Below are 15,393 nucleotides of genomic sequence, written 5' to 3' on the forward strand. Positions count from 1 at the left end.
AATCTATAATATTAAATTGTTTGAAGCCATTTGCGTTGACTTGTCTGAAAATGAGTAGAAAAGTAAAAAAAATGTTTGAGTAAAGAGGCAATAATTAATTCGATACAAGGTGAAGGTACTTGAACTTGGAGTAAGTACAGCTGGGTTATGCAATCTGACACCAATTCAAAGTCATAATTAATAAATTAATACCGGAGCTATTCATTTTTGGCTACACAACTCATTAATCTCATCCTAACCACGCAATTTCTACCTCATCAACACTGCTCTAATATTAAGGTTTTCACTAGTATATTTTATTTAATTTATCTTATTTTTTTATTTTAGTCTGCTTTAATAAATTTTTATTTTATTTTTATTTGTAGATATAATTTCACCATATTTATCCTCTATACTTAAAATCCATTCATTTACGTCTTTTATATCTAATTCTTTAGTCTCTATATAAAAAATAAATGAGACAAAATAGAAGAGTATTTGTTTGACCATTTACAATATACCAAATGTACTAACCATTTTTTATTTAAGCTTGCAAAATAAATAATAGATAAGGACATGTGCAAAATGCATTTTAAATACACCTTCATAAAGAAATTATAATCAAATGCATTTTAAGGGCATCCACATATTCTAATTTAGCTTATTAAAACATTGTTACCACTTTCCTTATCTTAGCAGTTACATTTTATATTGAATCAAATGATGAGAGATGAGATGTTCAAAACATCAAAGCTAATAGATTGTTTTGTAAGATATTGTTATTTTCCGATTTTTTTAAATTTTAGTTATATGATAGGCCAAGAAAAAAGAAAAGCTAAAAGAAGAGAACAATGAAAATTAAACTTAAATTCCTCCCGAATAAAGTGAAATAATAAACTAACAACTAAATCCTATCCAGTCAACCTAAAATAATAAAATAAGCTTAATTTATAATAAACGAAATTCATTTAATGAAAATTAATACAAGGAAGAAAGAGCAAAATAAAATATAAAAATCCTAAAAATAAGCCCAATTAAACAAAATTGAAATACACTAAACATGACCTTAAAAAATACTCCTATGTGATTTATTAAAGGTACAAAGAATGCTAACATATTGTATCAATGTGTTCTCTAACTACTCCTATAACCCATGTGCAAAGTAGGCACTTCGGGACCCAACAAGCAAACCTAAAATGCCATTCATTATACATGGACTCCCTTGTCCCTTCCTCCCACTTATTTTACATTAATTGTCATTTTGGTACGTCCTACTCATTTTACATTAATTTTATTTTTGAATAATTACCGACTACTTTCTTTTAATCCAATTAATACATTTTAAATATTTTAATTTCATTCATAATTCATTCTTTCTCTTCATATTACCAATATTCACTTTTTCCTTAAATAACACTCTATTTCTTTTTGATAATGAGTGGGACAGAGGGAGACGGAGGGAGTACTACTACTAGTAAATCCCATCATGGCATCATCCAATAAGGAAAACAGAAAAAAGGGTGAACCGAGTTCTGTAAGTAAAAACAAGTTCCTATAACAGAAACAGATATTTTTGGAATTGCAATAAAACCAAATTCATATATAATCCTATAACGGTATGTACTAACAGCCTATACTAAGAAAATAGGCATTAAATTTACAAGGACCAAAGGCACAAAACAGTTATACGCCATAATTCTTCTCAGATAAATATACAAACATGTCACTGAAAACAGTGCGTAACTTATATAGTTTCAATGTGAGAGTAAGACCCTATTTAAGCAATTATCTATCAGCCCATATTAATTGCTGTAGGAGCATCAGTTTTAAGGCTGTAGCACTCTCGTATGAAAAATATGCTTCTCAGCCCCCTACCCTATAATATAAAGGCAAATATTTATACAGTCTACAGAGCTTACAATACCTCTCAGTCTGAACTCGGGCTCATAACGGGCTTTAAATAGAGCACATATTAATAACATTGCCAAATACAGGCATTTTTCTTACTAAACTTGAGAAGATTTATTTATCCATCATCAATGTGGGAGGTCCTGCGGGTACTAGTTTAGTAGAGCACCTTTCCTATTTCCTAGTGGTCGACGAGAATATTTCCGAAGAAATCAGTTTTACGAAAAATGGAAATATGACGTAAGACTAACCACTTTTTGAGAGAACTGTAATCAGGGGTCGATATTCTCGATGGCACTTGTAGTAGCTTTGTCATCCTTCCTTGAAGCTTTCTTTCGCTTTCTCTCTGACAGAGGTTCTTTTGCTTTGAGGTCATTGCAGAAGGTCCTTAATTGCAGTGAAAGGTTCTCATTTCGATGGGCTGCAGAAACGTTTAAGATGTTTTGAAGTTGTCAAAATTTAAGACTCGACTGTAAAACTACATAAATTTCACTATACTGACTGATGAATCCTGCAGTCATTAAACATGTCATTACTCTGATGCCACTTGAGTGGCTCCCTATTAGGCAGAGTTTGAGAGGGTCGGATGTACAATACGTGACCCTTGTAATAACAAAAGTTGTTTCTTTTGACTCTTGATTGCAGTAAACAAAAGTATACAGATTCTATCACGGATATACTAGCCTCAAGAAATGATCAAAGACAGATTTCTATGGAATCAAACATCGTGGAGTTTTGGACATGTTTGTGGGCCAAGTAGGAAGAGGATTAGAGAATGCTGTCTATGAGCATAGTGCTTTATCAACACAAATGAAGAGCTGCACTGATATATCAATCATTTACATAATCTAGGACTCTGTCTAGAGGAGCAATAATCACAAGATGGCCATAATAGGAATGATAACTACGAATAAACACATAAGACTGGCACGAAAATAAACAAATTATGTGGTGCTGAAAAAATAGTTTGTAAGCAAATAATTCTGGGACAAGCTATGAACCACAGATGAACTGAAGTCTGGTAAAATGAAATCTGTCTATCAGATTAAAAAGATAAAAAAGAGGGGTTATTTCAGAAAGTAAGCAACCCTAAAAGAAGAAACTTAGAAAAGAAAATCGGAGGCGATGATGAAGAACCTAAAATTAAAAAATAGAAAGAGTCTTATAAAACTTGAAAACTTGTTCTGCATTCATTATAAACTAGGCAGCTTTTCTGTGAGGATTGCATCTATCTTTTATCATCCTTAGGTTATGCAAACCACTAATTATGTTCTTGAGAAAGGCTAAAGCAAAAGAGCATTTTAGCAATGTCTGTTCAGAAATTCATGAAAACCAATGATTAGGATGCTATTAGAATAATCCGCCATCCTATGAATTATCGGTATTCTTAATTTTCTATGAAGTAAATATAGTATACTTCTCAATTTATCATATAGTTGAACTTAATTCCAAAGCCCAAGCTATGCACTCAATCTCTATTGCTTCCACCGAACCACAAGGATATGATTCGGATGATTTGAGGAGCACTAGAAGTGAAGGATATGCTTTCACTCTAGGAGCTGGAGCATTTTCAAAAGGCAAGCCATCATCAATTTACAGTAGAGTGTAACTCCTGCACAATAGTCAATCAATCTATTGTACTAAGAAGGCACTTGCAGAATTGGATTCCATGCAAGCTGAAGTCACAAAAATTTAAGTCAACCATTGCCATTGCAAAAACAATTCAGTCTGTCAGCACTCAGCAGTAATATTACACATATAAGAGTTGGTTACCCAAATGGTGACTCTTAACAAGTACGTACTTAATAGGAGAATGCTTAATCTCATATGTTTACTGCTTTCAAATTGGCAAAGGGAAATCTCTCAAATTTGTGGCTCCTACAGGCTACAATCCTACTAAGAGATCCCATACTGTTGGTAAGATTTTGGCAGTACAGTCATACTAAGAAAGATGGCTATGCTTGTGGTATTTGCAGCAGCAAGATCTTGCACTTGCTTCTAACAATTAGATTGACTCTATTCTTTACATGTTGACCGGACTGGATTTTGTCAATAGTTGTACTATTTTTCTCCATGATGGACGATTTTATGTCAATAGTCAACCATAAATGATGAGAATAAAGTTCTAACTTCTATACTCATGTCTAAATACAAGTCTTTATTTCAGAGGGGGGAAATGAATTTTCATTATTAAGCTATGGACACATAACTTTGACATCAAGCTAATAGATGGGGGTTGGTTACTAGGAGGATAAAAAAACAAGAAGGCTTTCTTCGTCTTTTTTAACCCCAAACTCTTTCCAACTGCTAGCTGCAGAGAGGAGGAGCTTCTATTTCAAGAGAAATGGAAGTCAACTCAAAAAGGTCATGTAAACGTTCCATCTCTTGGAGAAGGTGAAATGGCCAGTGCACAACCTAAAGAGAACACAGGTCTTGCAGAGGTAGATAGAATTGATATTTACAAAGTATTCGAAGGTCAGATTATTCCAATAAAGTAAAAGTAGTTGGGAGTTTTTTAGAAAGGAAGTTCTCACTGAAACCTAGGAATCTGCCATTGAGACTTTAATTTTTTTTGAGGCTGTTGAAACTTGAAGGAACTAGTATCAAGAATGGCTACAATTTGGATTGGCTCCATCTTTTGTTAAGATAATAAACTTCATGATCCTAATAATATTCAGCAGCAGAAAACTACTGGGATGGAAGGTTGATTTACTCCCTATGGTTGAACCGTCTACTATAAGAAGTGTTCCTACATTCAATCAGCAAGCTGAATCAATATTGATTCATCCTGTTAATACTATTGAGTATTGATAAGACTTTGTGCAGTAATACCGATAATAAGACTCTAGGCGTGGATGGCTCTAATGCCTATTTTTCAAGCAAGCTTCATCAGTCATTAAGTTCGAAATTTATGGTGTGAAAGACTTTTGTTATGACTCGGATAAAGTGTACTGCAATAACTCTACTTAAATCCTAAATTATTTTATCCTTGTATAGTGCAACACTTTTGGCCACTTTCCAGCTCTTTTGTTTACCACAAGTCATAAGATTGTTTCTTAAATTCTTACTTCATGACACCTTCACAGTCATGTCTGAGGTACTTCATGAGTCTCAAGAAAGTTTTTTTCAGAGAGCCAAATTATTGATATTGTGCTGCTAGCTACAAAGTCTATAAAATGCTATTCTACAGCACATATATCTCCAAAAGTAAGATTACAATTGATACCAAAAAGGTAATAATTCATTGGAATGGTCTTTCTTATATTAGTTTTGCTAAAACGGAGAGCAAAAAATGGCAAGCCTTCTTTTTACTTCCATGCTCAAAAGGGCCTTAGACAAAGTAATCCTCCATGTGTCCATTCATCTTTTCGTTATAGAGATGTATGCTTTTCCAGATGTTTGAATCAGATGTCTAGCACTTTATTTTCATCTGAAATGCATGGATTCCAGCTCATGAAGTAAAGTGTGCTGAAAATCTACTATTGCTTACAGGAGCAGAGAGCTAATAGGAACTCAATGTCTTCTCTGATTGAGGCTTTTATGAAGTTTCCAAAGGCTTTTGGCTTCGCAGCTAGTTGAACAAAACAAATGACCTAAAAAGTCAAAAAGATTATCCTGCTCCAAAATTACATCTCAAACTTTTTGCACGGCATTGAATACTTCTTACCATAGTTCCAACCTATTTTAGTCAGACATGAGTACGTGTCCAAGAGTCTGTTTCAACTACTTCATGAAACATTTCCATAATTTGTCCCCATATGAAATTTCAAATTGTCGAGTTAAAGATTTGTCATAAGTACTTGAGGTGAAATGAATTGTCCAACACAAAACTTCAAAAAAGGAATAACATACTAAATCAATATGCTATATTCATATTGACCAAATAACCTTGGTGATGCCCCCACACCCTCTTCTTCAAAACAAATGAAAAAAGGGAGAAGGGAAGAGAAAGACCAAGGAAAACAAGGAAACAGAAACAAAATAAACTAAGATTTTATTCAGATAAACATGGTTGTAGAGAACCAACTGGAATGAATTTGAATAAGAGCGGTGTGAGAAATGACAAATCAGTTAGCATAATGTAACATAAATGTGTTAATAGTGATAAATATCAATCCTTCTGTAAACCTCAATTTTCAACAACTGAATTAACTTTGAACTTGTATGGAATACCTGCAAGAATAACATCCTCGGTATTCACTAATTTACGACCAGCATGGTGTGCAAAAAGCTCAAGGTCCTTGGCCAGATGCTCTGCCATACAAAAAGATAACCTCCATTAGCATGAGTTTTGCAACTGACTAAACTCTAAGATCATTAATAGACACATGATATGTGATATGTAACTGATGAACAAGTTATCCACAAAGGAATATAGAAGTCCCTATGTGCAATCACCACAGATCATCTTTTACTAAGTAGAGGCATCAGTATATCTATTGAAAAAATTGTGCTTGACAAAAACAAGTGAAAGAATAAGATTCAAGCATTGGGTCAACTGTAATATCTATCTTCATCATCAACCATTCACTCCCCTCCAATCTAAGATCCAGCTTGTTTGATTTTAAGATCTTAATAAGAATATAAACAACTTGAATTAATGTATCATTCTAAAGGAGTTCCAACTAAAAGCGTACGCCTGAAGTCTATGTATGACGTTGCTCCTACAAATTATTAATTTGAAAAGGCTTATATAAAACGGAATCCTTTTACTATGATAACAACTACTTTATCCCATCAAATTTGTACAATTTTAATTTTCGTCCGCCTAATCGAATTAGGGTCATTAACATCTTCTTTTTGGAAATGACCACTCACTTAACATTTCGCATCCACATATTTAATATCTTTTCATCTCATCCACACATTTAAAAGTTTTGACTTATTCTCCCTAAAACGAAACAACAAATTAAAAAAGTAGGAAATTATACTTGTAGCGAACTTCATGGGACTGAGGATGTATTTAATTAGAAATACAGTTAGAAGATCATAAAATTCCGGCGCCAAAGATTATATCCTTGGGTAATTGAACATGAAGTATGAAAGCCGGTACCATTACAAATGATATCATCATTTCCCAACATTGACGTTAAAAATAGTTCAATTTTAAAGTTGATTAAGAAAAGTAAAACTTGCGCTTAATATTTAGGTTAAGTTAATTCTGTTACACTCGTCACTCAATTACAATTGCTAATTTTAACAAATATTTCCAAATCTAATGCATCAGTAAAAAGGTTTTCCAGCTATAGAACAACATTTCAACAAGATTTAATCACTCTCAAGGTTGAAAAGGTGATGACAAATGAGTATTATCTTCAATTTAAGAGAAAAATCTCATTACAAAGCTATAATCCTAATATTTGTAATTTAGCTAACCCTAGAGGAGCAGAAAATATGGAATTAGAATAAATCGAAGACTACCTGCATAATTAAACGCTAAATTGGAAAGGCAAGCAACAATGGGCTCAGATACCTGCATTCCATTTTTCTTCGCTGCATAAATTTGCGAAACAAAACTGTAATAAATATTAAGCAATTTAAAAAAAGATAAAAGATTAATAAAAGAAAAAGGACCTTCAGATTCGACAATGGAGATAGCGGAGAGGCGAAAACGATCCCTCAAAAGTAGGGTTTCTTCATCGTCGTCGTCTTCTCTATCCATTTCCATATCGCTGCCTGTTCTTCCGATTTCCATTTTGAATATTCTCTTGTTTTCAATTCAATTGATTTGATTTGGAAATTGAGAATATTTAAGGCGCCAAATTTGTGGTGCAACAACACATGATTACATGAAAAACCTCGAGAATGGGCGGGCTGATGGGTCATTTGGCGGTTCAACTCTCAATCAACTAATTAACCAATCAGATAGTTGTTGATAGCCGGTAGTTGATAGTTAATTTCAATGGCTGATTTGACCAATTTATTTTGAACCCCCTGCTATGAGCAACTTGTTCAAAAATAAATTTTTCGTATCAATAAGATGTTAAACCAACTAGTTTATCAAACATTTAGAATTGACTGGTTTGGCCACTCAACCCTCTATTTATATCAAAATAAGCTAAAATTGAGTCATTTTGCCAAACACCTCATTACCATCTAGTTCTCTCCCCTCGACGTGTTTATAATAACAAAATTTTGGTTCCACTTGGTATGATATTACGAATTGGTTGGAAGTTAAAACCCTAATTATAAATCGTTTAACTTCAATTTTCAGTTTGAATTCGATATAAAAACAAATCAAACTAAATTAAATTTAGTTTTAAATTTTTCGATTGAAATTCAAACCAAATTAAATTGAATCTTACTACACTTAAAAAAATTAATAAAAAAAATCAAACATATGAATCAAAATTTGTGAAAGTAATTTTTTTTTTTTTTTAAAATCTCAATATAACATGAAATTGATTAGTTACAGTTTAAGTGATCATTTATAATAATATTAAAGTAATCACTTGTAATTTTAAAATGACCAAATAGAGAAATAAGTTAATTATATAGATTCGTCTTATAGCAGGGTTAGCACAGATTCTCAAATGAGACTATGTTAGTGATACTATCTTTATTGAATTGTTTCAATGTACACCTATATCTCAAGGCGATTAAATATAACTTTAAAATGATTAAAGAATTTGACTAATTATACGGGTTTGTCTCATAATGAAATGGTCTCATACAAAACTTATTGATTAACAAATCCTTAGTGTGAAACGATTTTACCGTGACACATGTCCATATAAGAATTGTATAGCCCAATTAATATTTCCTCCGTTCGGCAATACTTGCACTTATTATCTATTTTGGTTGTTTCACATTAGCTGCACTTTTTCGCATTTGGCAAAAAGTAACTCAATAATTCTCTATTTTATTCATAATTTATTCTCGCTCATCACATCATTACTTTTTAATTAACTTCTCATCCACAGTAAGTAAAATAGACAAAAATACATTGAAAGTGACTTTCGTTAATTATTGTGCCACCATCTAATAGTGCAAGTAATTCCGAATTAAGGTAGTAAATTTAATAGCATATGATATGACCTCCTTATTTTGAGGTCGTTTCACCGTCAAGGTGTTCATTCGGGCCACCGGATTGATTTTGGGCCATATGTTTCGAATCAGTTCAACATTGTGTTTTGTATCCACATAGGTTTTTACATAACTATATATCCATTTTTATTCAAGTCAAATAAGATTCAGTTACTAAATCGATAAATATCGAATTTTCAGATTTGTATTGAACATCTCTACTCATTGAGACACGATATCTCAAGAGAGTACCTATACCTCCCAAACAGGGAAGTAATAATCATAATTAACTTTTATCAATTATACATTTATACCCATTATTATTGGACTTGTAAGAAGATATTTCAATTTTATTGTTTAACAAAAGTAACCTCCCCAAATCAAACAGAATCACAAATTCATTAACCCTACTTAATACCCTAAAACATTCCCCTAATAAATTAATCATCCTCCTCTATTCCAAAACAACCCTATTCCATTCTAAAACCCCACAAATCCCAAAACAAAAGGGGTTAAAACACAAAGATAAACTTTAAATTCTGATACTTTTTCTTTACAAAACATTAAAAATGGCGATAGAATCATCATCCAATGGTGATGAAAAGAGTAGAAGACACCCTCGATGGACGAGACAAGAAACGTTAACATTGATTCAAGCAAAGGAAATTACAGAAAACAGTCCAAACAAAGGAAGAAAAATAATTTCGACATTGACAGGATCATCGTCAGAAAACACAGAACCCAAATGGGTAATGATTTCTACTTATTGTAAGCATCAAGGGGCTAACAGAGGACCTGCACAATGCAGAAAAAGATGGAGCAATCTTATCGGTGATTTTAGGAAGATTAAGGTTTGGGAATCTAAATTGACGGATAAGATTGAATCGTTTTGGGCTATGAGGAATGATCTTAGGAAGGAGAAGAAATTGCCCGTTTCGTTTGATGTTGAGGTTTTTAAGGTTCTTGAAGGGAGAGAACTGGGTTCGAATGGGGCTGTTTCTCCATTGCCATTACAGGCAGTTCCGGCTGTTCCGGAAGATGTTAATGAGTATATTGATGGTGATGATGATGAAGATGATGATGCTGAAGAAGAGGAGGAAGAAATTGTGGGATTGGTGGGTGGAGAGAATAAGGAATCTATGGAGATGGAGAATGGTGTTGAGAATGGAAAACAAAATGGTGATGAGGATTCCATCAATGGAGAAATTCATAGTCCTGCTATCAAAAAATGCACATCAGAGCCTGTTTCAGGTTACATTTATGTGTTTTCTCTTCATTTTGATGTCTTCAATTATTTTGGTTGTTTAATATCATGGTTTTATGAATGGGTTATTATGGTGAATACAAGGTAGTATTAAGTGAGCCCAACACTTATCTATATCTTTTGTACGTGTGTTGAACTAACTCGCTATTGTGTAACAATGTTATATGTTGTTTTTAACTTAATTATGTATAGATTACTCCATTAGCTCGTTTGATTAGTGGTACTAAATAGCCGTAAAAAATGATTTATAATATAAAATATCATCAAAAGTTTCATGTCATTCCAATGGTGATGAGACTTTAATTACAAAAAAGTTTTTTATTTACAAATTTTCATTACCACATAATACCAACTCTCCTATTCATAATGCATTGGAATGAATTTCATGAAGAAAATGAGATGATTGAAGTTGGACAAGTATGACCATCAAGGTAGTTAAGAGATTTTTCAATCAAAATTACACTAGTTTTTATTCTCATTTTCAACATTTATTACCACCTACAAAACGGGCAATATGTGGAATGAATGAATGATGGATTCATTGTTGGTTGTTATTTATACTCCCTTCTATTCCTATTATTTGTCTTATTATAGATTAGACACTATTTATCAATCAGTTTGTTGTCTATACCTATAACTTAAAGCGTAGTCAAATGAATATGTGATGTCTCAGTATATTCTCTTTGTCTTATGAAAATTGCTTTATTGACGACGAATGGTGAGAAAATTAAGAAAAGTAGACAAAATGATATTTTATAGGAAAATGGGACAGCTATGTGGACGAGATAAAAAGGTGAGTTAAATGAATTAAAGAAGTGTTGATAATAGCAAAATAAATAAGACAAATTTATGAGATTGACTAAAAAGAAAAGTAAGACAAATTTTATGATACCGTTGAGTAAATTTTATTAATAACAATTGTTTATAATTTTTATAAAGACCAAGTTGTACAACTATTTGACTATGTGGGTGCGTGAAAAATCGAATGATAACTTGATAATGGGTAGTTGCTTGTAATGCATTGACTTATTTGACCAGTTAATTTTAAACCCGTTATTAAAAGCGGCTTGTTAAAAATTAAAAATAAGTCTATTTTTAACAAGAAGCTGAATTATTTAATGAATTTACTAAACATTAATATAAGATGATTTACGTCACCAACCCTTGTGTTAAAATCAGTGAATTAGTCAATAAGTTGTTTTACCTAACACCCATAACAACATTTGCCGACTGTTTTCTGTTTTCTTTTAGGCATAAAAAAGCAGCAGCTTCAAGCATGCCAGGAACAGAAGAGAAACTCAAATTTGGGTATGAGATTTTATTTTATTTGCTTAACCATTTTCTTCTTTGTTTCTTGATAAAACTCTAATTTGATACAATATACAACTACCTCTATCTTTACATTTACTTGATTATGTAAGTAGTCAACAATGGGTTGATAAGTAGCTGCAATCTTCTTATCTCCTTTTAATATTGGTATGATTTATCTTTTTTAATTTCTCTCCAAATACCGATTAAAATTTTTGTAAGCGAAATATACCATGTGTAATGATCTTGATGATTCACTATAATTATACATCTTTGTAGTCCATATAACTTGATTCTTCCTACACGAAGTCCTCTACTTTCTAATATTGGAAACTTCGACAATGACACTTGATAGTTGATAGTAAATACTAGTAGTATTTGGAACAAAAACAAAAAATCATATACAGATGAATATCACACTTGGGCACGTGACATACCCATGTTTGACAATAAACTACCCGCTACGTCCTTTGGAGATCAATATTTAATTTAGATATGCGAGTTTTTTTTGTGTTAAATGGTGCTTTTTCAGAAAGATTGAGGGAGCGAATATATTTTGTCATGATCGTCGATTAACAAGGGCAAATCGGACTACCGCCTAAGAGCTAAGACCTCATATTTTTTAGGGTCTAAAAAATTTATTTTAATTTACAAGGGTTATATTAATTTGAATTAAATTTAGATATAATGTATAGTTTTTCTAAGTAATATGAGTTATTAGTCCTTTTTATATAAAGTAGTTCAAATATCAACAATAGTTTATATTATTTATTACGCCTTAAGTTTCTAAGAGTCTTCTTACCATTCGCTCTGGGGGCCCAAAAAAGAAGGAGAGGAACCTTTATCTAGTATAAGCTTGTGATGTTCGATGACACTAACACTGCAACAGATGCTAAAAGAAAATCATGGCCAGACACCAGTAACTGTGATACACAAGACAAAGGGAAAAGAGGGAGACTGTGCTTTGAAGAACACAATCCTAATTGCTTTGAGTCACAAATCTTAAGGGCATTGGAAGCAAACAACAAGCTGAAGAAGGAGCACAACGATGTACTCATTGCTGCTCTCGCCAAGCTCACAGATGTGGTTACCAAACTTGCAGATAAGCTATAGTTTTTCGAGTCTTAAAACATCTTTAGACGATGGAGGAGTACATAGATGATAGATGATTACAGTGGCAATAACGTTTAATAACGTTTCTAGATGTAGGGAACGAACTTACACCACATGCTAAGGATTTGGTTATTGATATTTGAATTTTTGATTAATGTAGGAATATCTTTCTTTTATTCGTTTTTCACCTAGTTTATTTTTGTTCTTCATATATCTTCTATTAACTTTATTATAGTCCCGACATGTATCTCTCTAATTTTATAAAAATATCTTTTTATTAATTGTGGTCTTTATATATTCTTCACTAACTTTCTTTTAATATTTTTATAATGTTATGGTCCTCACTTTTCCTCTATTAAATTTATTATTTAATAACATAAAACATCTACTATCTACAAGATTTTATTTTTTTTAATTCCGTAAACATTTCTTGTAGGAACTTCATTAAGGAATGGAGAAAGTACATGTTAATAAATAATGAGTTCACAAATTGTAGCACGACTGCATGAGATGAATAAGTATGCAAGCTACCGATAACTATAGGCGGATGTAGCGTATAACATTGGGAAGCACGTTCTACTCATTAATTTAACAAAAATCAGTTTTGAGGGTGAAACGAAGTATTCACGCAAACGCTTTGCATTTTTAGATTTAGATTTTTTTTTCTTCAGTGTCTCTCACACTTTGTCTTCATCCTACTTCCCATTCGATCGAATCTCTTATTCTTCACTCCTCGGTGTTGTGCTTCTCTTCAAATTGAATATCCCCTTCTCAAAAGTTAGACCTCAGTCCTCGACTCCTTGATGCTGACGTGTTGTGTTGCAGTGGACTGGACATTGGTGCTTCCAAGTTCCAACTCACTCAATCGAATCACCTTCATCCTTAGGACCTCAGTGCACAAAAATAATTTGTCAAATGTACTATTTGGTCCAATTCAACATTTGGAAATGAATTTCAAATTGACAAACATGCTATAAATAGTTAATCAAATGAATAGAAATAATGAATTTTTAAAATCGGCTTTTAAATTAGTTGGAGCTTATATCACTTTTTTCAGGTAGGATTTGAATTTGATTCTCGCCGCCTCTCCTCTAACTCTTTCATTTTGTCCGAATAAACTGTATAATTGATCAACTAATTTAAATTAAACCACATTACACAATTGGGGAACAAGATAAATTAGAAGGAAAATATTCAAAGACAAAGGAGAATGATTATGATCTTGATCATACAACAAAAATAGAGAAATTCACGAAAAAACTTTGGGTATCTTAAAATACAACTTAAATCATCAATTGTATTTTCAAAAAGCAATACACACTCACAAAATAAAAACTTTGGGCACTCAATACGAACATCAACAATCTCCTAACATGGGCTACCTCACCCAGCATCATTATCATACCCAGTGTATATGTATCTTACTTATAGAAAACTATAATCAGAATCTAGATAGAGAAAAAAGACTGCTTGGTGCTTGGGCATCAACAAGCTTCACCCCACTTAAATTCAGTCTTCAATTTCTTCTTAAACACCTTCACTCATTTCTTGATTCCCACAAAAGTCAATACGCATGCATGCACTCCATAAAATTATGATATTATACTTTAAGGTGTGGATTTATCTGGCATATAAAATGAATAAATATAAAAAAAATGATCTTTAATTTTAATCTGATGCAATTATTTTTAATAATTGCTTGAATTTTTATTTTTTTTATACTATGATGTCCAAATAAAATAACATTAATTAAAACTGATTGTGAAAAAAATGAAAAAATGATAAGTTAAAAAAAATATTTCTATAAGAATTGGGTCAGATTAATTAGTTTCTTTTATTATTAGTTTTGCATATTTTTTTCTTTTATTAGTTTCTTTTATTATTATTAGTTTTGTATTTTTTTTGTTTTCTTCTGTAGTTGGTTCTACTTATTTATTTTATTTATATGCACTTTTTTATCTTTTTCGTATACTTACGTCTTATTATCTTTCTCGAGCCGAGGGGCTCATTTGGTCGCGCTCTCTTTTATGGATATGAGTTATCGCCGTTTTTCCCTCCCCAGACCCTGTCCATAGTTTTTCTATGAGCGGAATATATTGAATAAGATGATGATGATGAATTGGGTCCGATTAAGATTCATTTGACGGACGACAATTTTGAAAACGTTGAATTTTATCCTTTGAAAATCTGAAAAATTGATACATTTATCATTTTGGCTACTCTATTTGATTTCACTAAGAATTTACAGTTTTTTATTTTTATTTTTTGATTTCAGTAAATGCGACACTTGATTTAATATCCAACATCAAAACTTTAAAGCTGCTTACCTCTTAAATGAGATCATCTAAATTATCAAATAATTAAAAGGGAGTATTTTTAAGCTTGAAAGTGAATGTTTTATAATTAATTTAATTAGCTTATTTAGTCTAATTTCAATTGTCTCACGATAAAATCATTTTGAATTTATGCTAAAGATTTCATTTTTTTTAGTTTTGTCTAGTGCATCATTTTGAGTTATTCTCCCTTTGTTACTCTATGGTACTTTCTATTTTAATCAAATATTTCAATTTCTCAATTACAATACTCCCTCCGTTCTTTTTTGATCTTCCACATTACTATAACGGGTAGTTTCAAAAGTTCTTCCACTTTAAAATACTTTCTATTTTTAGAAAGTTTTTATCCCACTTTTACCCCTTAAAACCCCCTTTTCTTTTAATGTACCCCTTTTCTTTTATTTATAATTATTTTTTCTCTCATACTTTCAATACAATCATTACTTCACACTACTATTTAAT

General features: G+C 31.9%; 2 protein-coding genes across 2 annotated transcripts; one reads left to right on the plus strand and one right to left on the minus strand.

Moving 5' to 3' along the window:
- Positions 1-1,702: 1,702 nt before the first annotated feature.
- On the minus strand, positions 1,703-7,639 carry LOC130799792 (protein MHF1 homolog). Its single transcript, XM_057663029.1, has 4 exons — positions 7,462-7,639; positions 7,309-7,380; positions 6,061-6,141; positions 1,703-2,308 (listed from the first exon to the last, which is right to left on the minus strand). The coding sequence occupies exons 1-4, from the start codon at positions 7,580-7,582 to the stop codon at positions 2,160-2,162; spliced, it is 423 nt and encodes a 140-aa protein (XP_057519012.1). The 5' UTR covers positions 7,583-7,639; the 3' UTR covers positions 1,703-2,159.
- Positions 7,640-9,304: 1,665 nt separating this feature from the next.
- LOC130799793 (trihelix transcription factor ASR3-like) lies at positions 9,305-12,833 on the plus strand. Its single transcript, XM_057663030.1, has 3 exons — positions 9,305-10,164; positions 11,429-11,485; positions 12,375-12,833. The coding sequence occupies exons 1-3, from the start codon at positions 9,483-9,485 to the stop codon at positions 12,596-12,598; spliced, it is 963 nt and encodes a 320-aa protein (XP_057519013.1). The 5' UTR covers positions 9,305-9,482; the 3' UTR covers positions 12,599-12,833.
- Positions 12,834-15,393: the final 2,560 nt, after the last annotated feature.

This window comes from Amaranthus tricolor, chromosome 14 (assembly GCF_026212465.1).
Source record: "Amaranthus tricolor cultivar Red isolate AtriRed21 chromosome 14, ASM2621246v1, whole genome shotgun sequence".
In the NCBI taxonomy this organism is placed as follows: Eukaryota; Viridiplantae; Streptophyta; class Magnoliopsida; order Caryophyllales; family Amaranthaceae; genus Amaranthus; species Amaranthus tricolor.

Coding starts and splice junctions, on each gene's coding strand:
- LOC130799792 (XM_057663029.1), bottom strand. CDS start 7,582: ATGGAAATCGGAAGAACAGGCAGCGATATGGAAATGGATAGAGAAGAC. Junction 7,381..7,461: donor CTCCATTGTCGAATCTGAAG/GTCCTTTTTCTT, acceptor AAATTTATGCAG/CGAAGAAAAATGGAATGCAG. Junction 6,142..7,308: donor TTTAGCGTTTAATTATGCAG/GTAGTCTTCGAT, acceptor TTTGTATGGCAG/AGCATCTGGCCAAGGACCTT.
- LOC130799793 (XM_057663030.1), top strand. CDS start 9,483: ATGGCGATAGAATCATCATCCAATGGTGATGAAAAGAGTAGAAGACAC. Junction 10,165..11,428: donor CACATCAGAGCCTGTTTCAG/GTTACATTTATG, acceptor GTTTTCTTTTAG/GCATAAAAAAGCAGCAGCTT. Junction 11,486..12,374: donor GAAGAGAAACTCAAATTTGG/GTATGAGATTTT, acceptor ACACTGCAACAG/ATGCTAAAAGAAAATCATGG.